Below are 23,945 nucleotides of genomic sequence, written 5' to 3'. Positions count from 1 at the left end.
ATCTCAGCGGTGGAGATAGGAGGAGGCCGGGATGATAGAGCAGAGGCTGGGGCCATCAATCTCTCAAGGAGGCATCCAGCAAAATACTGGCATCCAAAGAGGTGTGGAGGGAAGAAGGCAGCTACTTACCTTTGTTGAGGATCTGCTGATCCTTCTGACAGCCTCTGTCAGCAGTGTGTTATGATCCGTCTTTTGTGGATAAGGAAACTGATGCTTAGAAAATGAAATAATTTGCCCAAGCACACACGTGTGAGAACCAAGATTTGAACTTAACACCTCTCTGTATCCAAAGTTAACAATATAGGGAATATGGAGTATATTCATTGGTTCATTGTAATTCTAGAAAGCTGTACTGGGTAAAGTGATGAATAAGACAATCTTTGGCCTGTATAGCCTCAGAGTCTAGTGTGACAGGCAGGCAAGAAAACAAAGATCAGTGCTGAGAGCCAGGGAAGCCAAAGGCTCTGAGAGCCGGCTCGAGTGATCCTCAGCCTTCCAAATAGCTGAGACAACAGGTACCTGCCACAATGCCCAGCTGTTTTTAGAGACAGGGTCTCCCTCTAACTCAGTCTTCAAACTCATGAGCTCAGGTGACCCACCCACCTCAGCCTCCCAAAACACTTAGGATTACAGGTGTGAGCCACTGTGCCTGGCCCTTGTGAAAATTGAATGAGCTAAAAAAACAATAGACAGTATGGGATCACAGGTGGGCAGCCCACAACTGTAATCCCAGTGCTTTGGAAGGCCAAGGCAGGAGGGTTGCTGGAGGCCAAGAATTTGAGACCAGCCTGGGAAACATAGCAAGACCCTGCCTCTACAACAATTTAAAAATTAGCCAGGCTTGGTGCTGTACACCTGTAATCCCAGCTACTCAGGAGACAGAGGCAGGAGAATCACTTGAACCAAGGACTTGGAGGTTTCAGTGCGCTATGACCACACCGCTGGACTCCAGCCCTTGAGACAGACTCTGTCTCTTAAAAAAATACAGAATATGGTGGCTGGTATAGAGGAAGTCCTTAATATATGGCCTTTATATGTTAATAATATACTGAATTTCAAGTAATAGATTCATCAGAGCAAACGAAATGGAAATAGGGTTGGAAGGAAGATATTGCAGCCCCAGGAAACAGCAGGAGCAAAGGCATAAGGTTAGGTGGCAGATAACATTGTTGTATAAAGAACCGAAAGCAGTGCTTCAGTATTTTGGAAGCATAAGATTCAAGGCAGGGGATGGTAGGAAATAAGGTCAGAAAAGTCTGTTGGATTCAGGTCATGGAGGGTCTTACCTGCTCACTACTCCACAGGTGAGAGCAGGATCAGCTTCATGAAGAGGAGACGGTTCAGGCCAGGCAATGGGCAGCATGGGACTCAGCAACTGGAGTCCAGTCCCTAAAGAGAGGCCTGTGAGAAGTGGGCAGTGGCCTAGACACATCTACGGAGATCCAGCAAAAGACTCCAATCCCAGGGTTAATCAGGGAATAAAGCAGATGATCAGGCAAAGTGTCTAAGTTCCTGCCAGGCCCAGCAGAACTAACCACAGACCTACCCTCCTGGTGAGGACCACCCACCTGATATAGTCAGGGTTGGCTCAAGGCCAGGGGTATGGGGTGGCATGGGGGAGGGTCTAGGCTTCAGGCCTCCGTGCCTCCTACTGAGTGGACCAGGGGAGGATGGAAATGGACTGGATGGGCAGGGCTCTATCTGGACGACAGTCCCCAGGAAAGGATCTGACTGTCTTTTAGGAACATAAAACAACTGGGATAGATGAGGAACTTGGAAACTTTCCCAATCCCAACTGTGTTGAATGACTGTGAATTTGCTGGGCTAGGCCTGGAAACCTTAAGTTAGCCTAGTCAAATGGTCAGAACCAAGGTGAACTTCCAGGTTGACAGAGCAAAGCCTTGGAGGGTCCACAAGTTGGGATAGGTTGGTTGTGACTACTTACAGAGCTCTGCCTGGGGAAGTAGGAGGGATCTAGAGTACAAGAGTTCTTAGTAAAATATCACAAGAATAGAAAAATAAATAATCAAAGTACTCCATACTAATATGAAATCAATATATAAACAATTACATGTTCATAAGAACAATAAGACACTAATATAGTCCAGTTCCTGGGTAGAGGGAAGCGGGAGGAGGGATGGGGGAGGACATAGGGCAGGGGGAGGGAGGCCAGGAGGGAGGCAGGATCTCACCTAATGTGCACATTGGGAGGGTACAGAACACGCCCTCTGGGTGCGGGCTCTTCTACAAATGGAACTTTGCCCTGGAAGAGAGAACAAAATCTAAAAATTGTACCCTCATATTAATTTGAATAAAAAAAAATAGAGTACAGGGGTGCATGTCTGGGAACATCCTGGGATGCAAAGCAGGTTATCAAGAAGCCTTCCAGAGGGACCTAGGGTCGAAGACCTAAGTCTTATGACAGTACTGGCACAAGATTGCAGGAAGGATAAGGCAGAGACGGGAAATTTTCATCTTATTTGAGTTTAAAGTACTCAAGTTCAGAGGGATAGTGAACCCAGAGGAGGGGTTGTAGTTGCTTTAAAGCATTTTTTTCTTTTGGGCTGTGTGTGCAGGGTTCTGAGCTGAGCAGGAGGGGTAGCAGGGGTAAGGAGCCAGCTCTAGTCTGACTGTGCTCTAGAGCCCAGTTTCATCCCAGTCCACACATCTATCCTCATGCAAGAACATTTCATTTTAGGACTGGGAGGACTTTGAGTACATCCCACACCCAGAGGCCAAGAAGCCGGAGGACTGGGATGAGGCTATGGATGGGGAGTGGGAAAGGCCTCTGATACCAAACCCAAAGTATAAGGTGAGTAGGGCTCTCTCTTCACAACGGGTGTGAGAAATGAGAAAGAAGAGATGTAAAGCCTAATTTACAAAACAGAAACTCTGAGATCCTGTGAAGATCTTTCCTCTCCTCCACCCCCAAATAAGACTGTGGCCTTGTCTCAGGCCTGCTCTCAGGGTAAAGGCCAGTGCTGAGGGGTAGAGGTCCAGGAAGCCCTGGGCAGACAGTTTGTCTAGGTTGGTGGAGACGCCAGTCACGGGAACATGGTGCAAATAGGAAATGAGTCTGGGGTCAGGAACTGGAAGTTTTAGAAGCTAAAAAGGGAAAGTGCCAAAGGCAGCAGAGGATGAAGCCACTTCGTTTTTTTTTTTTTGAGACAGAGTTTCACTGTCACTCTTTGTAGAGTGCTGTGGCGTCATACTTCACAGCAACCTCAAACCCTTGGGCATAAGTGATTCTCTTGCCTCCGTCTCCCAAGTAGCTGGGTCTATAGGTGCCCACCACAACGCCCAGCTGTTTTTTAGAGACAGGGTCTCACTCTTGCTCAGGCTGGTCTTGAACTCATGAGCTCAGGCAAATCTACCTGCTCGACCTCCCAGAGAGCTAGGATTAAAGGCATGAGCCACTGCACCTGGCCCTGAGCCACTTCTTCTTAAGGGCTAACTCTAGACATCATATCAGAAGCAAGAACTAAAGGAATCAGCTGTCAAATGATTCAGAAAGAAAACTGACTGAAGCAAGCATGATGTTATTTGGCCAATTTCCTATGCTACACCCTAGCAAGACAGCAGCCCCAAGTGGGGGATACTCAGATGATGTTCTTTGAGAAGCTACATTTTCTTAGCTTCATGAATGAGCTTGTGCAGAGATGGCTCCAGGCTCAAAATAGGTCCCTGACACCTTATTTGGTTTCCTCTGGGTAGAAAGGAGAACTTGGAAGAGCCTTGTGTATTAATTAACTCAAAGGAAGGGAAAGGAAGCCCCAGGAAACCTGCTCCGAATGTTTATCTCTAATATGTAAGTGCCTTTGTAAATTGCTTGACCTGTCTGATTGCATGAGATCAGAAGAATGAAGGAATACTAACAGTATGTTCACTCTTTGGTTCTTTGCTTAGGGACAGTGGAAACCTCGGATCATTGACAATCCCAATTACCAGGGGAAGTGGATTCATCCAGAAATAGACAACCCTGAATATAAACCTGATCCCACCATTTGTCGCTATTATAATATCAGTGTTCTTGGCCTGGAACTTTGGCAGGTAAATCTATCTGGACTGAGAGGCACTAATCAACAGTCCCTCTGGTTTTCACCAAGTGGAAAGAGTCTCTGGCTGGAAATCACAAGACATAAATAGGTCTTGATCTTTCTAAGTTTCAAACTGCTCATCTTTATTTTCTTTTTTTTTAATTTTTATTTTTTTGAGACAGAGCCTCAAGCTATCACCCTGGGTAGAGTGCTGTGGCATCACAGGTCACAGCAACCTCCAACTCCTGGCTTAAGCGATTCTCTTGCCTCAGCCTCCCAATTAGCTGGGATTACAGGCGCCCACCACAACGCCCAGCTATTTTTTGGTTGTAGTTGTCGTTGTTTGGCAGGCCTGGGCTGGATTTGAACCCGCCAGCTCTGGTGTATGTGGCTGGCGCCTTGGCCACTTGAGCTACAGGCGCCGAGCCCTTTTATTTTTTTTTTGAGACAGAGTCTCATTTTGTCACCTTTGGTAAGAGTGCTATGTCATCACAGCTCACAGCAACCTCTAACTCTTGGGCTCAAGCAGTTCTCTTGCCTCAAACTCCGAGTAGCGAGGACTACAGGCACCCATCACAATACCCTGCTATTTTTTAGAGATGGAGGTCTCACTCTGGCTCAGGCTGGTCCCTCCAAAGTGCTGGGATTACCGGCATGAGCCACTGCGCTGGGCCAAACTGCTCATTTTTAAAATGAGGTTAATTGGCTTGATGCCTGTAGCTCAGCAGCTAGGTTGCCAGCCACATACACAGGACCTGGCGGGTTCGAATCCAGCCCGGGCCTGCCAAACAACGAGAACTAGAACCAAAAAACAGATGGGTGTTGTGGTGGGCACCTGTAGTCCTAGCTACTTGGAAGGCTGAGGCAAGAGAATCCCTTAAGAATTTGAGGTTGCTGTGAGCTGTGACGGCACAGCACTCTCTCTAGGGCGACATAGTCAGACTCTGTCTCAAAAAAAAAAAAAGAAGAAGAGTACAAGGAGGTCATGTATGTAAATTACCAGGGTTTTTTTTTTTGTGTGTGTGTGTGTGTGTGTGTGAGAGAGAGAGAGACAGATGGGCTGTGGGGGTTTAGGAGAAAAGGAAGGAAGGGAGGCAGGAAGGGACACATTATATCCTCCTTTCCTTCCTCTCTTGTTTGAAGCCCGTGGATACAATTTGTGCAAGTCTGCATTGTTATCTTTTTTCCCCAGTTGTCCCTTTTTAATACATAACAGGAAATGTCTACATCTTGTAAACATGTGTGACCATATTAATCTGGTTGTTTCCTTAAAATGTTTTTTCGCCCTCTGAAAAAATTTTAAACTATCTTTGTTTATCTACAAAATTAAAAATTAATCTGGCACTAATTGCTTCACTTTAAACAGACAAATCTCTTTATTTGAAGAATTTACTCCATGCGGGAGGACGGCTTCTGATCCAGCAGGTCTAGGATGAAGCCCAAGAGATTACATATCTTGTGTGTGTGTGTGTGTGTATGTGTGTGTGTGTGTGTGTGTGTGAGTGAGAGAGAGAGAGAGAGAGAGAGAGATTTTACATGACTCTGCTATCACCCTTGCAGGCATCCTTTCCTTCTAAACTTCTGACTGGGTTTGACACTCACAGTTCCTACTCTAGGCACCCCACTCATACAACCTATAACATCCAGTTTACCACAGGATGGTAAAGCCAAATGACTTTCAGCAAGGAGAGGGGTGGGAATGCCCTCACCTGCCTCTCGGTTCCCAGCCTTCAAATGCTCTGGGAGCCAAGTTGCCCTCCCTATCCCTCCTGGATCCCAGGATAGTGAGCCAGTTAACTGGCTAGTTCCCGACTTCTCTATTCCCTGTTCTGATACCTCCAAACATAATCCCTTCACCCTTTTTCCCTAGGCGGAAGTGATTGCATTTTTAATCAGGACCGAGCGAGGAGATAGCAGAGAACAAAGAAAATTCTGCTCTTGGGCGGCGCCTGTGGCTCAGTCGGTAAGGCGCCGGCCCCATATACCGAGGGTGGCGGGTTCAAACCCGGCCCCGGCTGAACTGCAACCAAGAAATAGGCGTTGTGGCGGGCGCCTGTAGTCCCAGCTACTCGGGAGGCTGAGGCAAGAGAATCGCTTAAGCCCAGGAGTTGGAGGTTGCTGTGAGCTGTGTGATGCCACGGCACTATACCAAGGGCTATAAAGTGAGACTCTGTCTCTACAAAAAAAAAAAAAAAGAAAAAGAAAAAGAAAAAAAAGAAAATTCTGCTCTTATCTTTGGAAGTCCTTAGGGTCTTGGAAGGAATAGTAACACAGACTGCAATGAGTATAGCCTAGCTGAAATGCAAAGTGCATTGACATCCCTTGCAGAGTTTGATCTGTGCTTCAGGCTGTGAGCCCTGGAGGCTAGGACTTACCATTTCCATTTTACTAATGAGAAAAGTGAAAGCTCAGAGAGGTGACTTGACTTGTCAAAGTCCCATAGGTAATAAGCGCCCAAACCTATACTCTTTCCATTTTATGATCCAAGTGGGATAGCACAGGAAATCAGGTAACTTTCAGTGAATTAACTTTTTAAAAATTCCTCAGGGCCAGGTGTGGTGGCTTGTACATGTAATACTAGCACTTTGGAGGCTAAGGCAGATGGATGGCTTGGGCGCAAGAGTTTGAGACCAGCCTGAGGAAGAGCAAGGCCTGTCTCTACTAAAAATAGCAAAACTAGCTGAGTGTTGTGATGGATGCCTGTAGTCTCAGCTACTTGGGAGGCTGAGGCAAGAAGATTGCTTAAGCCCAGGAGTTTGAGGTTGCTGTGAGCTATAACACCACAGCACTCTACCTAGGGTGACAAAGTGAGACTCTGTCTCAACACCCCCCCCAAATAAACAAAAAAATGGAAATAAAAATTCTTTAGGCCTTTAGGCTTTACAGTCCAAAAAGCTCTTTTTCATGTGTTCAATTCTCCTGAAAATTGTATGAAGAATACAGGAAAGTGTATTTTCTTTTCTTTTCATTTTTTTGAGACAGAGTCTCACTGTCACCCTTGGTAGAGTACCATGGCATCTCAGCTCACAGCAACCTCAAACTCTTGGGCTCAAGTGATTCTCTTGCCTCAGCCTCCCCAGTAGCTGGGACTACAGGCACCTGTCACAACACCTGGCTATTTTTTGTTGCAGTTGTCATTGTTGTTTAGCAGGTCCGGGCTGGGTTCGAACCCACCAACTTTGGTGTATGTGGCTGGTGCTGTAACCACTGTGCTATGGGCACTGAGCTGAAAGTGTATTTTCATACATTTTGCCATGAAAACTTGTAAGCACATGGAGAATATGAGGGGACCATGGTCACCAGTTAGGAAGCAGAGTCGGCACCATCACAACTCTTGAGTTTTGTGTAAGGGGGATTGGGGGCCAAGAGACACTGAAGAAATCAGGAACATTTCTCCTGGAAGTAGGAAAAATGGGACACCAACAAATGGTTAAGTTTTCTTTTTTTTTTTCTTATTTTTTTTTTTTTTTATTTTTTTTTATTTTTGGCCGGGGCTGGGCTTGAACCCGCCACCTCCGGCATATGGGACCGGCTCCCTACCCGTTGAGCCACAGGCGCCGCCCAAATGGTCAAGTTTTCTACGTAAGACTGCTAATAGCTCTAAGGAAAGGAAAAAATCCCAAAGGTGAGGAAATATCTTAAAGTTTCATAAGGAATTTTATTTTATTTATTATTATTATTTTTTTGAATCTTGCTCTGCTGCCTGGGCTAGAGTGCAGTTGTGTCATCACAGCTCACTGCAGCCTCCAACTCCTGGGCTCAAGTGATCCTCCTGCCTCAGCCTCCCAAGTAGCTGGAATTTCATGTGTTCGCCATCACATCTGGCTAATTTAAAAAAAATTTTTTTTGTAGAAATGGGGTCTCACAGTTGCTCAGGCTAGTCAGGAACTCTTGATTTCAAGTGATCCTCCTGCCTCAGCTTCCCAAAGTCCTAGGATTTCAGGCATGATCCACCATACCCAGCCACAAGGAATTTTAAAAACAAAATTTAAAAAATTACTCAGAGCAGGGCGGCGCCTGTGGCTCAGTGAGTAGGGCGCCGGCCCCATATGCCGAGGGTGGCAGGTTCAAACCCAGCCCCGGCCAAACTGCAACAACAACAACAACAAAAATAGCCGGATGTTGTGGTGGGCGCCTGTAGTCCCAGCTGCTTGGGAGGCTGAGGCAAGAGAATCGCTCTAAGCCCAAGAGTTAGAGGTTGCTGTGAGCCGTGTGAAGCCACGGCACTCTACCGAGGGCGGTACAGTGAGACTGTGTCTCTACAAAAAAAAAAAAAAATTACTCAGAGCAAAATAATAACCTCTAATCAAAGTGGCTGTTTTTTCATTTGTTTTCCAGCTGGTAGTAGGATTGGTAGGGTGACATGAGCCAAATAAAAGTCTTTCTTACCAAAAACAAAAAAAGGCAAGAACTCTTTTGACCTTGAAAAAGTTGAGGTTTTACAAAGCTTGATGGAGTGACCTATGTTGGAAATGGTCCCTTGGTCACACAGCTGTTTCCACAAAACTGATTTGGTGAGTTATTTAACGTACTGCTAAAGTAAAAACATGCAGAATAACTCTCCTTTTGCCCTTTTGGAAACATCCAGATACTGAAAAGTGATGATAGTAACTATTACCAGCCAGGCATGGTGGCTTATGCCTGTATTCCCAAAATTTGGGGAGGCATGGTAGGAGGATCACTTAAGGCCAGGAGTTCAAAACCAGCCTAGGGAACATACAAGACCCCATCTCTATAAAAAAAAAAAAGAAAATTAGAGGCTCAGCGCCTGTGGCTCAAGTGGCTAAGGCGCCAGCCATATACACCTGAGCTGGCGGGTTCAAATCCAGCCCCGGCCTGCCGAAAACAATGACAGCTGCAACCAAAAAATAGCCAGACGTTGTGGCAGGCGCCTGTAGTCCCAGCTACTTGGGAGGCAGAGACAGGAGAATCACTTAAGCCCAGGAGTTGGAGATTGCTATGAGCTATGATGTCATGGCACTCTACCCAGGGCGACAGCTTGAGGCTCTGTCTCAAAAAAAAAGAAAGAAAATTAGAAAAATTACCTGGGTGTGGTGGTGTGCATCTAGTCAAGAGGCTGAGGCAGCAGGATCACTTGAGCCCAGGAGTTTGAGGCTGCAGCCTGACAGAATGAACCCCCCCTTAAAAAAAAAAATAGAAAGGCAACTCCTCCTACCAATAATTACCTTTTTTTTTTTATTTTGAGACTGAGCCTCAAGCTGTCACCCTGGGTAGAGTACTGTGGCTTCACTGCTCACAGCAACCTCCAACTCCTGGGCTCAAGTGATTCTCCTGCCTCTGCCTTCCAAGTAGCTGGGACTACAGAAGCCCGCCACAATGCCCGGCTATTTTTTTGGTTGCAGCCATCATCGTTGTTTGGCGGGCCCAGCTGGATTTGAACCCCCCAGCTCAGGTGTATGTGGCTGGTGCCTTAGCCGCTTGAGCCACAGGCACCAAGTCAATAATTACCATTTACTGAATGATTATTATCTGGTAGATACTGTTTGCTGTACATATATTATCTCTAATTCTCATGCCACTACTTTTGGGAAGTTATTATTTTTCATACTTTACTTATGAGGGAATAGGCTCAGAAGGATTGAATAACTTGCCCAAGGTCATACTGCTAGTATGTGGTTAAGCTGGTTGGTCTGACTCCATGAGTTGTGCTCTTTCTATTCCTTTATCATTAAATAAACAACCGGAAATATTATACAGACTTAATTGACCTTTTCCTTCAGTTGTAAATACTAGAGATGTTATTTTAAGAAAATAGAGAATGGGGCTGGGCATGGTGGCTCACTCCTGTAATCCTAACACTCTGGGAGGCCAAGGTGGGAAGGTCACTTGAGGTCACCAGTTTCAGAGCTGCCTGAGCAAGAGCAAGACCCCATCTCTACTAATAGAGAACTTATCCAGGCATTGTGGCGGGTGCCTGTAGTCCCAGATATGTGGGAGGCTGAGGCAAGAGGATTGTTTCAACCCAGGAGTTTAAGGTAGCTGCAAGCTAGTCTGAGCACCAGGGCACTATAGCCTGAGCAACAGAGTGAGACTTTAGTCTCAAAAAGGAAAAGAAAATAGAGAACTGAAAAGATCTAAATTAAGAATTTCTAAATTCTGTTTGCATTTTTTGTCACACTTTCTTTTTCCTACGTTCTCTTAATGTTTCTGATTATATTAAGAGGAGACCCTTTACAAAGACATCTCTATATAAACATCAGAGGTGGGTGCTGTTTATCTGAGCTGGGACAGGAGCTATTGGGCACCAATTTGAAGGCTAGCAGAGTGATAAAAGTTTCTTCACAACCCTCTAAAATAGTTCAGAGGCTTGGGGAACACAGAGCCTCAGCAGACAGTAATTTTTTTTAATGCTGTACTAATTCTGGACCCCCTGCTTTTTGTTTGTTTGTTTTTGAGACAGAGTCTCAAGCCATCACCCTGTGTAGAGTGCTGTAGCATCACAGCTCACAGCAACCTCAAACTCTTGGGTTTAAGTGATTCTCTTGCCTCAGCCTCCCAAGCAGCTGGGACTACAGGCGCCTGCCACAATACCTTTTTTGTCTGTAGTTGTCATTGTTGTTTGGCAGGCCCAGGCTGGGTTCAAACCCACCAGCTCCGTTGTATGTGGCTGGCACTCTAGCCACTGAGCTATAGGCACTGAGCCAAGGACCCCCTGTATTCTTTTTTTTTTTTTTTTTGTAGAAACAGAGTTTCACTTTATTGCCCTCGGTAGAGTGCCGTGGCATCACACAGCTCACAGCAACCTCCGACTCCTGGGCTTAGGTGATTCTCCTGCCTCAGCCTCCCAAGTAGCTGGGACTACAGGCGCCCGCCACAATGCCCGGCTTTTTTTTTGTTGCAGTTTGGCCGGGGCTGGGTTTGAACCCGCCACCCTCGGTTTATGGGGCCAGCGCCCTGCTCACTGAGCCACAGGCACCGCCCTACCCCCTGTATTCTTAATAACCTTTGTATTTCCGTGCCCAACAGCAATTATTGATTAAAATCTCTGGGTGTGGCCTGGGAACCAGCATTTAGCAAGGATCCCAGGTGACTTTTAAGCCCTTTACCATTTAGGTACCTAGTTCTAATAATTGCATTGCTTTCACTTCAATAGGTAAAATCAGGCAGCATCTTCGACAATGTCCTTCTTACAAATGATGAAGAATTTGCTGAAAAGGTTGGAAATGACACCTGGGGAATAAGAAAGGTAAGATACTCTCCCATCCTGGATTCCAGATACCTGAAGATCAGCCACGTAGTCATTGGCTCATTCTAGTCATGTGGCCCTGAGAGGTGGGGGAAAGAGCCTCCATTCCTTGGATATCTGCAACACTGTACTTGTGGCTCTGTAAACACTTTCCAAAAGTTATCCCAGTTAGCCCTTAAAATAACCCAGCAAGACAGATATTTTTACCCCTATTTTTTCATATTCAGAGGATATGTCCAAAGTCACAACTGACTTAAGTTGAACCCACAACTTATGCTCCATTTATCACACTGCCTGCTTATAGTGAGTGTTTTGGTTTAGAAACGAGCCACTAGGCCGGCTTGGTGACACATGCCTGTAATTCTAGCAGTCTGAGAGGCTGAGGCAGGTGGATTCCTTGAGTTCAGTAGTTTGAGACCAGCCTGAGCAAGAGCGAGACCCCACCCTTTCTACTAAAAACAGAAAAAACTATCCGGCATGGTGGTGGATGCTTGTAATCCCAGCTACCGGGAAGGCTGAGGCTAAGAGGATTGCTTGAGTCCAGGAGTGTGAGGTTGCTGTGAGCTATGATGATGTCATGGCACTCAACCCAAGGTGACAGAGTGAGACTCTGTCTCAAAAAAAAAGAGCCCGGGGCGGCGCCTGTGGCTCAGTGAGCAGAGCGCAGGCCCCATATATTGAGGGTGGTGGGTTCAAACCCGGCCCCGGCCAAATTGCAACAAAAAAATAGCCGGGCGTTGTGGCGGGTGCCTGTAGTCCCAGCTACTCGGGAGGCTGAGGCAGGAGAATCGCCTAGGCCCAGGAGTTGGAGGTTGCTGTGAGCTGTGTGACGCCACGGCACTCTACTGAGGGCGATAAAGTGAAACTCTGTCTCTACAAAAAAAAAAAAAAAAAAGAAAGCCCATTTCTGATGGATGACTTAGAGAAAAGAGGAAGGTGATAGTGCTGTTTACCAGCTCCTCTGCCCACACAGAACTATGTTATGGGTGGAGTGATACTTAGGGCAGTAGCCGCATGATGGTGACATTCTCCATCTTGACTTCCTGGTTCTTCAGGAAAGTCCATTCCAGCAGGTTTCTGGCCAGTGCTCGATTACCCAATAGGCAGATTACACTTATGCTTAGAGCACCGGCAAAAACACAGGCACCAGAAAAAAACATTTTTTTTTGAGATAGTGTCTTACTTTGACACCCTCAGTAGGGTGCTGTAGCCTTATAGCTCACAGTAACTTCAAACTCTTGGGCTCAGAGATCCTGTTGCCTCAGCCTCCTGAGTATCTGGGACTACAGGCACCTGCCACAATGCCCAACTAGTTTTTAGAGATGGAGTCTTGCTCTAGCTCAGGCTGGTCTATGAACTCCTGAGCTCAGACGATCCACCCGCCTTGGCCTCCCAGGGTGCTAGGATTACAGGTATGAGCCACTGCTCCTAGCCCAGAAAAAAAGAATTTTTTGGGGGGGGGACAGAGTTTCACTTTGTTGCCCTTGGTAGAGTCCCGTGGCATCACAGCTCACAGCAACCTCCAACTCTTGGGCTTAAGTGATTCTCTTGCCTCAGCCTCCTGAGTAGCTGGGACCATATGCGTCCACCACAACACTGGCTATTTTTGAGTTGGCAGTTGTCATTGTTGTTTAACAGGCCCGGGCCGGGCTTGAACCCACCAGCCTCAGTGTATGTGGCCAGTGCCCTACCCACTGAGCTACAGGCATCAAGCCCCAGAAAAAATTTTTGAGAGAAATTTGTTACTTAGTATTTTTTTAAAAATTGAAGTAGTGAACAAGGGAAAATATATTTTTTTAACATTAGAAGATATTATTAGACTCTTTTGAACTTCGTACTCTTGGTTTTGTCTTGTGTTATTGTGGGTTTATCATCTAAAATTTTTGTTGAGGCACTATTACAGAGTCTTACCTTATCACCCTCGGTAGAGTGCCGTGGTGTCACAGCTCACAGCAACCTCCAACTCTTGGGCTTAGGCAATTCTCTTACCTCAGCCTCCCAAGTAGCTGGGACTATAGGCACCCACCACAATGCCCAGCTATTTTTTTGTTGCAGTTTGGCTGGGGCTGGGTTTGAACCCGCCACCCTTGGTATATAGGGCCAGAGCCCCACCCACTGAGCCACAGATGCCACTCAAATGATAGTATCTCTTACAAGTTCTTGGCATATAGTAGGTATTCAATACATGGTAGCTATTATTAATAAGCTATACTTTCTTTTTTTTTTTTTAGAGACAGAGTCTCACTTTATGGCCCTCAGTAGAGTGCCGTGGCCTCACACAGCTCACAGCAACCTCCAACTCCTGGGCTTAAGCGATTCTCTTGCCTCAGCCTCCCAAGTAGCTGGGACTACAGGCGCACGCCACAACGCCTGGCTATTTTTTTGGTTGCAGTTTGGCCAGGACAGGGTTTGAACCCACCACCCTCGGTATAGGGGGCCAGCACCTTACCGACTGAGCCACAGGCACCGCCCAATAAGCTATACTTTCACTTGAGAAATATTAGTTGAGTACCTGTTCAAAGCACTGTTGTAGATGCTGGGGATATAGCAGTGAAATAAAATACTGACATTTCTATCCTCATGGAGGTTGTATTCCATTTTGGGAGACCAACAAGAAATGTAAAAAGAAGATCAAGTCTCAGATTCCTCAAGTAACCCTTATTTCACACAGTTCTGTGAGAAATACATGTATACGTGTGCTGATTGTCTAGCACCACGGTTAACAATGCAGTGGGTATTCAACCAATGTTTGCTGAATCAGAGCCAATTTTTTTTTTTTTTTAGAGACAGACTTTCACTCTGTCACCCTCAGTAGATAGAGTGAGGTGGTGTCACAGCTCACAGCAATCTCCAGCTCTTGGGCTTAGGTGATTCTCCTGCCTCAGCCTCCCCTCCCAAGTAGCTGGGACTACAGGTGCCCGCCACAATGCCCAGCTATTTTTTGTTGCAGTTTGGCTGGGGCCGGGTTTGAACCCACCACCCTTGGTATACGGGGCTGGCACCCTACTCTCTGAGCCACAGGTGCCGCCCCAGAACCAATTTTATTTACAAACAAATTACAGACGCACACATTTCTATCCACCCCACACATCCTGAAAATTTGTGTGTAAAGATAAATTATTTCCCAGAAATCTTTAAGACTGTGGCAAGAGACTAGACCTTTCTAAAGTGGGTTGACTTTGTTTATGCCATCTGTAAATTACTTTGAAATTTCGCATTCTAAACAGGACCCAGAGAAGCAATGGAGAGAACTGTATGAAGAAATTGAAAAAAGAAAGCAGGAAGTAGAGGCCAAGAAGAAAAAGGACAAGGAGGAGGAAGAGAAAGATGACATCTGGGGACTTGAAGAAGAGGGAAGTGAAGAGGATCCTGCTGAGGAATCAGGAAGCGACAGGCAGCTGCAGGAAGATGATGCTGACGGAGCATTTCTGAGTAAAAATGAAGAAGTCCTTTTTGACCAGAAGGATGAACTGTAACTGGGAGAAAAATGGTTATGCTTAGAGGGAGAACATGTGCACGAGGTTGGAGCAATTTGGGGCGAGAAATAACTTGCTCTTTCTTGAATAAACTTAGTATTTCCACCCCAGCTCCTTTGCTCTGTATGACCTGGAGAAAGTCATATTATGTCTTGAGGCTTCTATTTCCTCATTAGTGGAAAGGGGGTAAGAATTTCTATTTCATGAGGCTGTTGTAGGTATTAAATGAGCTAATGCGTGTAAAGTTTCCAAATAAACATACGGTCAAGAAATGGTAACTATAACTGTTATCGTTACCTAGGTGTTTATTAGTAGTCTACTATGCTATCTGTGCACCACAGAACCACCTTCATGGTGTTTATTAAATTTATGATCAGTAACTAAAATTCTCCAGTGCACCCAAAGATTTTATTTTGTTTAAATACATACATTAGGGCAGTGCCTGTAGCTCAGTGGGTAGAGCGCTGGCCACGTACACTGGGGCTGGTGGGTTCAAACCCAGCCCGGGCCTACCAAACAACCATGACAACTGCAACAAAAGAAAAATAGCTGGGCATTGTGGCGGGCGCCTATAGTCCCAGCTACTTGGGAGGCTGAGGCAGGAGAATCGCCTAAGCCCAGGAATTGGAGGCTGCTGTGAGCTGTGATGCCATGGCACTCTACCCAGGGTGACAGCTTGAGACTCTGTCTCAAAAATATATACATACATTTCTTAGTATTTATTGAGCGGTGCAGATGGTTGTATTGGTATACAGATGTTTTCCTCTTGTAGATCTATCAAGCACTTAAAAAAATATCAGACTTACTCCATATATATATATATAATTTTTATTTTTAGTGGGGGGGGCTTTATTGCTCAGGCTGGAGTGCAAAGGTATGATCATAACTCATTGCAGCCTTGAACTCCTGGGCTCTAGTGATCCTTCTGCATCAGTCCCAAGTAGCTGGGACTACAAGTTCACACTATTATACCCAACTAATTTTCTTATTTTTCATTTGAGATGAGGTTTTGGTATCTTTTTTTTTTTTTTGTAGAGACAGAGTCTCACTTTGTTGCACTTTGTTGCCCTCAGTAGAGTGCCATGGCATCACAGCTCCCAGCAACCTCCAGCTCTTGGGCTTAGGCAATTCTCTTGCCTCAGCCTCCCAAGCAGCTGGGACTACAGGCGCCCTCCACATTGCCCGGCTATTTTTTGTTGCAGTTTGGGTGGGGCCCAGTTTGAACCCACCACCCTTGGTATAGGGGACCAGCACCCTATTCACTGAGCCACAAGTGCTGCCCGACGTTTTGCTATCTTGCCCAGGCTGATCCGGAACTCCTTCTCTTAAGTAATCCTCCCACCTTGGTTTCCCAAAGTGCTGAGATAACAGGTGTGAGCCACCACACCTAGGCAGATTTATGACAGTCCTTTTGTTTCTTTGCTATTTTGTACTCATTCTAATTTTTATTTATTTATTAGAGTCTCACTCTATTCCCTTGGCTAGAGTGCCATGGTGTCAACCTAACTTATAGCAACCTCAAACCCCTGGATTTGAGTGATTCTCATGCCTCAGCTTCCCAAGTGGCTGGGACTACTGGTGCCCACCACAACACTTGGCCAATTTTTCTATTTTTAGTAGAGACCAAGTCTCACTCTTGCTCAAGCTGGTCTCTAATGCCTGAGGCTCAAGGGATCCTCCCGCATTGGCCTACCACAAAATTATAGTCATTAGCCACCTCACCTGGCTCCCTATCCAATTTTTATTTTTTATTTACAGAGTCTCACTCTGTTGCCCTTGGTAGAGTGCTGTGGTGTCACAGTGTTACGATTATAGTCATGTGAATGGTGCCTGGCTCCCCTAATTTTTAAATAATTGTCACATGTTTTCAAGTTGACTGCTATCATATTTATTTTTCTGCAACACTTGCTCACAAGATCATTATCAGGCACATTCCTGTAGTTCTTTACAGATTAGAAAGCATTTCCAGAAATTTGTGGCTCTCCTACAATGAGCTCATTTAATCCTCATAGCAGCCATTGTAGATGATATCATTATTATCTTCATTTTACGGATACATAAACTGGTCAGAGCACGTAAGTCACTTGCTCTGGGTCAAACAGCTAGTAAAGGGCAGGGCCAGAGTCTGAACTCAAGTTCATCCAGTTTCAAAGTTTAACCTTCCACTGTACTAGACCATGGAATAGGTGAGCATCTATCTATTACTATTGAATACACAGAGCAAGCAACATTCCACATGGAAGAAATACCCTTGTTTTTTTTTTTTTTTTTTTGTAGAGACAGAGTCTCACTATACCGCCCTCAGGTAGAGTGCCGTGGCATCACACAGCTCACAGCAACCTCTTAACTCTTGGGCTTACGCGATTCTCTTGCCTCAGCCTCCCAAGCAGCTGGGACTACAGGCGCCCGCCACAACGCCCAGCTATTTTTTGGTTGCAGTTTGGCCGGGGCTGGGTTTGAACCCGCCACCCTCGGCATATGGGGCTGGCGCCCTGCTCACTGAGCCACAGGCGCCACCCAGAAATACCCTTTTAAGTGTATTTTTAAAGACCTACATCCAACAGCGAAGGACTCAGGCCACAGACATGGTGGTTATATCTTTCAGTAAATGATAGGCCGAGACTACAAATATGAATGTGGGACATAGTAGGTGCTCAGTAAAAATTAGTTGGGGGGTGGGGGGCATGAGTAAAATTCTGCCTGGTTATTTCAGGAGAGACTTCATGTAGAAACCAAATTTTGAGCTAAATCTTTTTTTTTTTGTGGTTTTTGGCCGGGGCTGGGTTTGAACCTGCCACCTCCGGCATATGGGACCGGCGCCCTACTCCTTGAGCCACAGGCACCGCCCGTGAGCTAAATCTTAAAGAATGCATGACAGGGGCGGCGCCTGTGGCTCAGGGAGTAGGGCGCCGGCCCCATAGGCCGAGGGTGGCAGGTTCAAACCCAGCCCCGGCCAAACTGCAACAAAAACATAGCCGGGCGTTGTGGCGAGCGCCTGTAGTCCCAGCTGCTCGGGAGGCTGAGGCAAGAGAATCACTTAAGCCCAGGAGTTGGAGGTTGCTGTGAGCCGTGTGACGCCACGGCACTCTACCGAGGGCGGTACAGTGAGACTCTGTCTCTACAAAAAAAAAAAAAAAAGAATGCATGACAGTCTGCCTAACAGAAAGGGGGATGTCTGGACCAGATTTCAGAGTCAAAGATCAGGACACCCAGATGACAGGAAGTGGGGGGATGAGATCAGCAAAGAACTGTAAGAACTTCTTTCTTCTTTCAGATCAATTGGTACCTGGTGTAGTTCCTGGACCTTACAATCTTTGGAATATTCTGTTTTAAAAATCTTGACTTTATACATATTTCTATAACCTAAGAATCTTACCATTGTGAAAAAGAGCAAGGCTTCAGATGCTGAGTCTGCATGTCTTGTTTTGGGTATGGAGAACCAGTGTGGGGGTGATCTGTAGTTTAGGGATGTAGCCAGTCTGATATTACCATTGTTTACTGTAAATGTCTGGTCTGATTGGACTGGTGTATGCTCTACCAATTGTTACAATTTTCCAGTATCGCTAGATAAAGATACTGATTTTCATGCAGGATTTGGGGGAAAGATTAAACAATAATGATTCTTTTTTTTTTTTTGTACAGACAGAATCTCACTTTATTGCCCTCGGTAGAGTGCTGTGGTGTCACAGCTCACAGCAACCTCCAACTCCTGGGGTTAGGCAAGTCTCTTGCCTCAGCCTCCCTAGTAGCTGGGACTATAGGCGCCCGCTACAATGCCCAGCTATTTTTTTTGTTGCAGTTTGGCCGGGGCCGGATTTGAACCCACCACCCTTGGTATATGAGGCTGGCGCCCTACCCACTGAGCAACAGGTGCTGCCCAATAACGATTGTTTTTAATATTTTTTAAAGCTGCAGCTCTCACCTTTTGCTTTCTGTTTGATTATCCACATAGTATTTCTGAAATTATGCTAATTTTAACAATAAAATATGCATGCATGGTGGGCGGTGCCTGTGGCTCAATGAGTATGGCTAGGGTGGCAGGTTGTAACCTGCCCTGGCCGAACGGTAAAAAAATCCAGGGTGTGTGGCGGGCAGCTGTGGTCCCAGCTACTTGGGACTCTGAGGCAAGAGAATCCCCTAAGCCCAGGAGTTGGAGGCTGCTGTGAGCTGTGATGCCACAGCACTCTACCGAGGGCAATAAAGTGAGACTCTGTCTCTAAAAAAAGAAAAAAAGAAAGAAAGAATCCATGCATGGTTCTACTCATTCTGCACAAAGACTTTGAAAACATTTTTTATTTCTTTCCAGGACAATTTTACGAACACCACCATTCTGCCACTAAACTGCATTCCTCCAGATTATCTTTTTTTTTTTTTGGTTTTTGGCCGGGGCTGGGTTTGAACCCGCCACCTCTGGCATATGGGACTGGCGCCCTACTCCTTGAGCCACAGGCGCCGCCCTCAGATTATCTTTTAAAAAAAAAAAAAATTCTTGGGCCACGCCTATGGCTCAAAGGCATAGGGCGCCAGCCCCATATGCCAGAGGTGGTGGGTTCAAACCCAGCCCGGGCCAAAAACTGAAAAAAACAAAACAAAACAAAACAAAAACTGCAAAACAAATAATAACTGTGGCTCAGTGAGTAGGGCGCTGGCCCCATATACCAAGGGTAGCGGGTTCAAACCCAGCCCCAGCCAAAGTGCAACAAAAAAATAGCCGGGCATTATGGCAGGTGCCTATAGTCCCAGCTGCTTGGGAGACTGAGGTAAGAGAATTGCCTAAGCCCAACAGCTGGAGGTTGCTGTGAGCTGTGTGATGTCATGGCACTCTACTGAGGGCGGTAAAGTGAGACTCTGTCTCTACAAAAAAAAAAAAATAATAATAAATAATAAATTCTGTTTATATAGTTACTTTCCATAAATAATAGGTGTCTGGTGTAAAAAACTTGTAATCAAGATATGTAGTAGAGGCTGGGCAAGGTGGCTCATGCCTATAAACCTAGGACTCTGGGAGGCCGAGGTGGGTGAATTGCTTGAGCTCATGAGTTTGAGACCAGGCCTGAACAAAAGTGAGACCCCATCTCTACTAAAAATAGAAAAGAAAAAAAAAAACTGAGGCAAGAGGATCACTTGAGCCTTAATAGGAGGTTGCTGTGAGCTATGAGGCCATGGCACTCTACCCAGGACAACAGCTTGAGACTCTGTCTCAAAAAAAAGAAAAGATATGTAATAGAATGTCAAAATTTCTTGTTAGCCTCAAATCCAGAGACAAGTGTGCAATATTTATTGTATTTCCTTCCAGTGTTTTGGTGTTTTTTTTTTGTTGTTGTTTTGTTTTTGTAGAGACAGAGTTTCACTTTATGGCCCTCGGTAGGGTGCCATGGCGTCACACGGCTCACAGCAACCTCCAACTCCTGGGCTTAGGCAATTCTCCTGCCTCAGCCTCCCGAGTAGCTGGGACTACAGGCGCCCGCCACAACACCCGGCTATTTTTTTGTTGCAGTTTGGCCGGGGCTGGGTTTGAACCCGCCACCCTCGGCATATGGGGCCAGCGCCCTACTCACTGAGCCACAGGCGCCGCCCTGGTGTTTTGTTTTGAGACAGGGTCTCTCTCTGTCACCTGGGCTACAGTGGAGTGGCATCATCAGAGCTTAGTGTACCTCAAACTCCTGGCCTCCAGCCATCCTCCTACCTCAGCCTCCTGAGTAGCTGAGGCTACAGGTGCCCGCCATCATGCTTGGCTAATTTTTTCTATTTTTGTAGAGACAGGGTGGAATGGTGGAGTGGAATTTTTGCTTTATATATATATTTTTTTGGGGGGGTGGGGAGAGTCACAGCTCATGGCAACCTCACACTCTTGGGCTTAAATGATTCTCTTGCCTCAGCCTCCCAAGTACCTAGTACTACAGGCACCTGCTAAAATGCCTAGTCATTTTTTTTGTTGTAGTTGTCATTGTTGTTTAGCTGACCTAGGCTGGGTTTGAACCCGCCAGCCCTGTTGTATGTGGCCAGACCCCTAACCACTGAGATACTGGCGCTGAGCCTACGTGTATATATTTTTAATTTGTGTATACAATTTTTTTTTTGAGATAGAGTCTCACTATGTCACCCTAGGTAGAGTGCTGTAGCATCACAGCTCACAGCAACCTCAAAGTCTTGGGCTTAAGCAATTCTCTTGCCTCAGCCTTCCAAGTAGCTGGGACTACAGGCACTCACCAGAATGCCCAGCTATTTTTTTGTTGTAGTTGTCATTGTTGTTTGGCAGGCCCCGGTTGGATTCGAACCTGCCAGCTCTGGTGTATGTGGCTGGTGCCCTAGCCACTGAGCTACAGGCGCTGAGCCTATGTGTATAAATTTTTAATTTAATTTAAAGTATAAATGGCATATACTTTAAATATAATTATTTTCTTCATATTTTTCACTAAGCACTATGTTTTTGACTATGTTTTGTTGTTGTTATTGTTGCTGTTGTTGTTTTCAATGTGAGGGGTCCAGGCGAGGCCCCTTATTTGAATGCCTCTCTCACAGGGAGGATGCCTGGCCTCTCTACTCTAGGCTCGGCTGAGGGGAGGTGAGCAGTATGTTTTTAAAATGCATTCCTGCTCGGGAGGCTGAGGCAAGAGAATCGTTTAAGCCCAGGAGTTGGAGGTTGCTGTGAGCTGTGTGATGCCACAGCACTCTACCGAGGGCCATAAAGTGAGACTCTGTCTCTACAAAAAATAAATAAATAAATAAAATGCATTCATTTTTATGCGACTGAGGCAGGAGGATCACTTAAGGCCAGGAGTTTGAGATCTGCCTGGACAACATAGTGAGACCCCATGTCTAAAAAAAAAATACTTTTAAAAATTAGCTAGGCGCAGTGGGTCTTGCCTGTCATTCTGGCTGCTTGGGAGGCTGAGTTGGGAGAATTACTTGGGGTTGCAATGGGCTATGATGGTGCTATTGCACCCCAGCCTGGGTAATAGAATGTAGAATGAGATTCTGTCTCCAAAAAAAAATGCATTCATGTTGCTGTGTGTGCATGTAACCCATTGCTTTCTTTTTGAGATAGTCTCAAGCTGTCACCCTGTGTCGGGTGCTGTGGTGTCACAGCTCAGAGCAATCTCAAACTCCCGGGCTCAAGCGATTCTCTTGCCTCAGCCTCCCAAGTAGCTGGGACTACAGGTGCCCGCCACAACACCCGGCTATTTTTTGGTTGTAGTTGTCATTGTTGTTTGGCAGGCTGGGCTGGATTTGAACCCACCAGCTTCAGTATATGTGGCTGGCGCCCTAGCAGCTTGTGCCACAGGCGCCGAGCCTAACCAATTGCTTTTGAGTGCTATGTATACTTTATGATATGATACCTGCCACATTTTAGCTACCTACTCTCCCTATGATAGACAACCAGCTTGCCTCTAAGTCTCCCCCCCAACATAAATAACACACAATGAATATTTTAATGTACATTCCTTTATGTGCCTGCTTAAGAATTTCTCTGACATATATGTACGTATCTCAGAAGTGGAACTTCTGGCTCATGGAGTATCTTATGTCACATTGCTTTCCATAATGGCCACACCATCTCATACTCCCACCACCCAATATAAGAATTACAGCATCCCGGTGGCGCCTGTGGCTCAGTGAGTAGGGCGCCGGCCCCATATGCCGAGGGTGGCGGGTTCAAACCCAGCCCCGGCCAAACTGCAACAACAACAAAAAAAATAGCTGGCCGTTGTGGCGGGCGCCTGTAGTCCCAGCTGCTCGGGAGGCTGAGGCAAGAGAATCGCGTAAGCCCAAGAGTTGGAGGTTGCTGTGAGCCGTGTGAGGCCACGGCACTCTACCGAGGGTGGTACAGTGAGACTCTGTCTCTACAAAAAAAAAAAAAAAAAAAAGAATTACAGCATCCCTATAACCCTTGGCATTATCAAATATTCTTTTTTTTTTTGAGACAGGGTCTCACTTTCTTGCTCCTGGTAGAATGCCATGGCATTCATAGTTCATAGCAACCTCAACTTCTTAGGCTCAAGGGATTCTCTTGCCTCAGCCTCCCAAGTAGCTGGGACCACAGGTGCCTGCTACAATGCCCAGCTAGTTTTTAGAGACTGGGTCTCACTCTAGCTCAGTCTGGCCTCGAATTCCTGAGCTCAAGGGACCATCCCACCTTGGCCTGCCAAAGTGCTAGGATTAACAGGTATGAGCCATTCATACTCCTGGTCCCTAGATTTTTCTTTCTTTTTTTTAAATTTTATTTTATTATTAAATCATAGCTGTGTACATTAATGCGATCATGGGGCACCATACGCTGGTTTTATAGACCATTTGATATATTTTCATCACATAGATTGTTCTTTATAATTTTTCTTTTCACATTTATTATGTTTTTAATTTTCCTAGAGTCTGCTCTTATATAAGATGTAAATATGGTAATAATACTGTTCAATCCTCAATGTATTTCTGAGAGGGAAATATTAAAATCTTCAGTTACAATTATGCATATTTTGGGTGGTGCCTGTGGCTCAGTGGGTAGGGCGCCGGCCCCATATACCAAGGGTGGCAGGTTCAAACCCGGCCACGGCCAAACTACAACAAAAACAACAACAAAATAGCCAGGCCTTGTGGCAGGTACCTGTAGTCCCAGCTACTCGGGAGGTTGAGGCAGGAGAATCACCTAAGCATAGGAATTGGAGGTTGCTGTGAGCTGTGACGCCACAGCACTCTACCAAGGGAGATAAAGTAAGAGTCTGTCTCTCTAAAAAAAAAAAAAAAATTATGCATTTTTTTGTAGTTCTGTATACTTTCCGACTGATTAGGTATTTGTTCGTCTATTGTTTGTTCTATGAATATATAATGACTTTTTCTCTCTTATCTTTTGAAACTAAAATTCCTCTTTGACAGATACTAAGATTACAATTCAGTTCCCATTTGCCTGGTATATCTTTTTTTTCATCTTTTCATTTTTAGACTTTCTGTCTCGTTATTTTTTTTTTTTTTTTTATAGAGACAGAGTCTCATTGTACCGCCCTCAGTAGAGTGCCGTGCCCTCACACAGCTCACAGCAACCTCCAACTCCTGGGCTTAAGCGATTCTCTTGCCTCAGCCTCCTAAGTAGCTGGGATTACAGGTGCCCGCCACAACGCCTGGCTATTTTTTTGGTTGCAGTTTGGCTGGGGCCGGGTTTGAACCCGCCACCCTCGGTATATGGGGCCAGCGCCCTACCGACTGAGCCACAGGCGCCGCCCCTGTCTCTTT

General features: G+C 45.8%; 1 protein-coding gene across 1 annotated transcript in view; it reads left to right on the top strand.

Moving 5' to 3' along the window:
- The window catches only part of LOC128574727 (calreticulin-like), a 43,202-nt gene extending 28,292 nt beyond the window's left edge, over positions 1 to 14,910 (top strand). The window contains exons 9-12 of the mRNA XM_053575558.1: positions 2,699 to 2,812; positions 3,907 to 4,050; positions 11,152 to 11,244; positions 14,472 to 14,910. Coding sequence (XP_053431533.1) covers positions 2,699 to 2,812; positions 3,907 to 4,050; positions 11,152 to 11,244; positions 14,472 to 14,720 — 600 coding nt within the window. The 3' untranslated portion in view covers positions 14,721 to 14,910. The remainder of the gene's footprint in view (positions 1 to 2,698; positions 2,813 to 3,906; positions 4,051 to 11,151; positions 11,245 to 14,471) is intronic.
- The last annotated feature ends 9,035 nt before the right edge of the window (positions 14,911 to 23,945 follow it).

Source organism: Nycticebus coucang, chromosome 22 (assembly GCF_027406575.1).
Source record: "Nycticebus coucang isolate mNycCou1 chromosome 22, mNycCou1.pri, whole genome shotgun sequence".
Classification (NCBI taxonomy): Eukaryota; Metazoa; Chordata; class Mammalia; order Primates; family Lorisidae; genus Nycticebus; species Nycticebus coucang.
The sequence above is the reverse complement of the archived record's forward strand: the minus strand, read 5'-3'. Positions and strand labels throughout refer to the sequence as shown.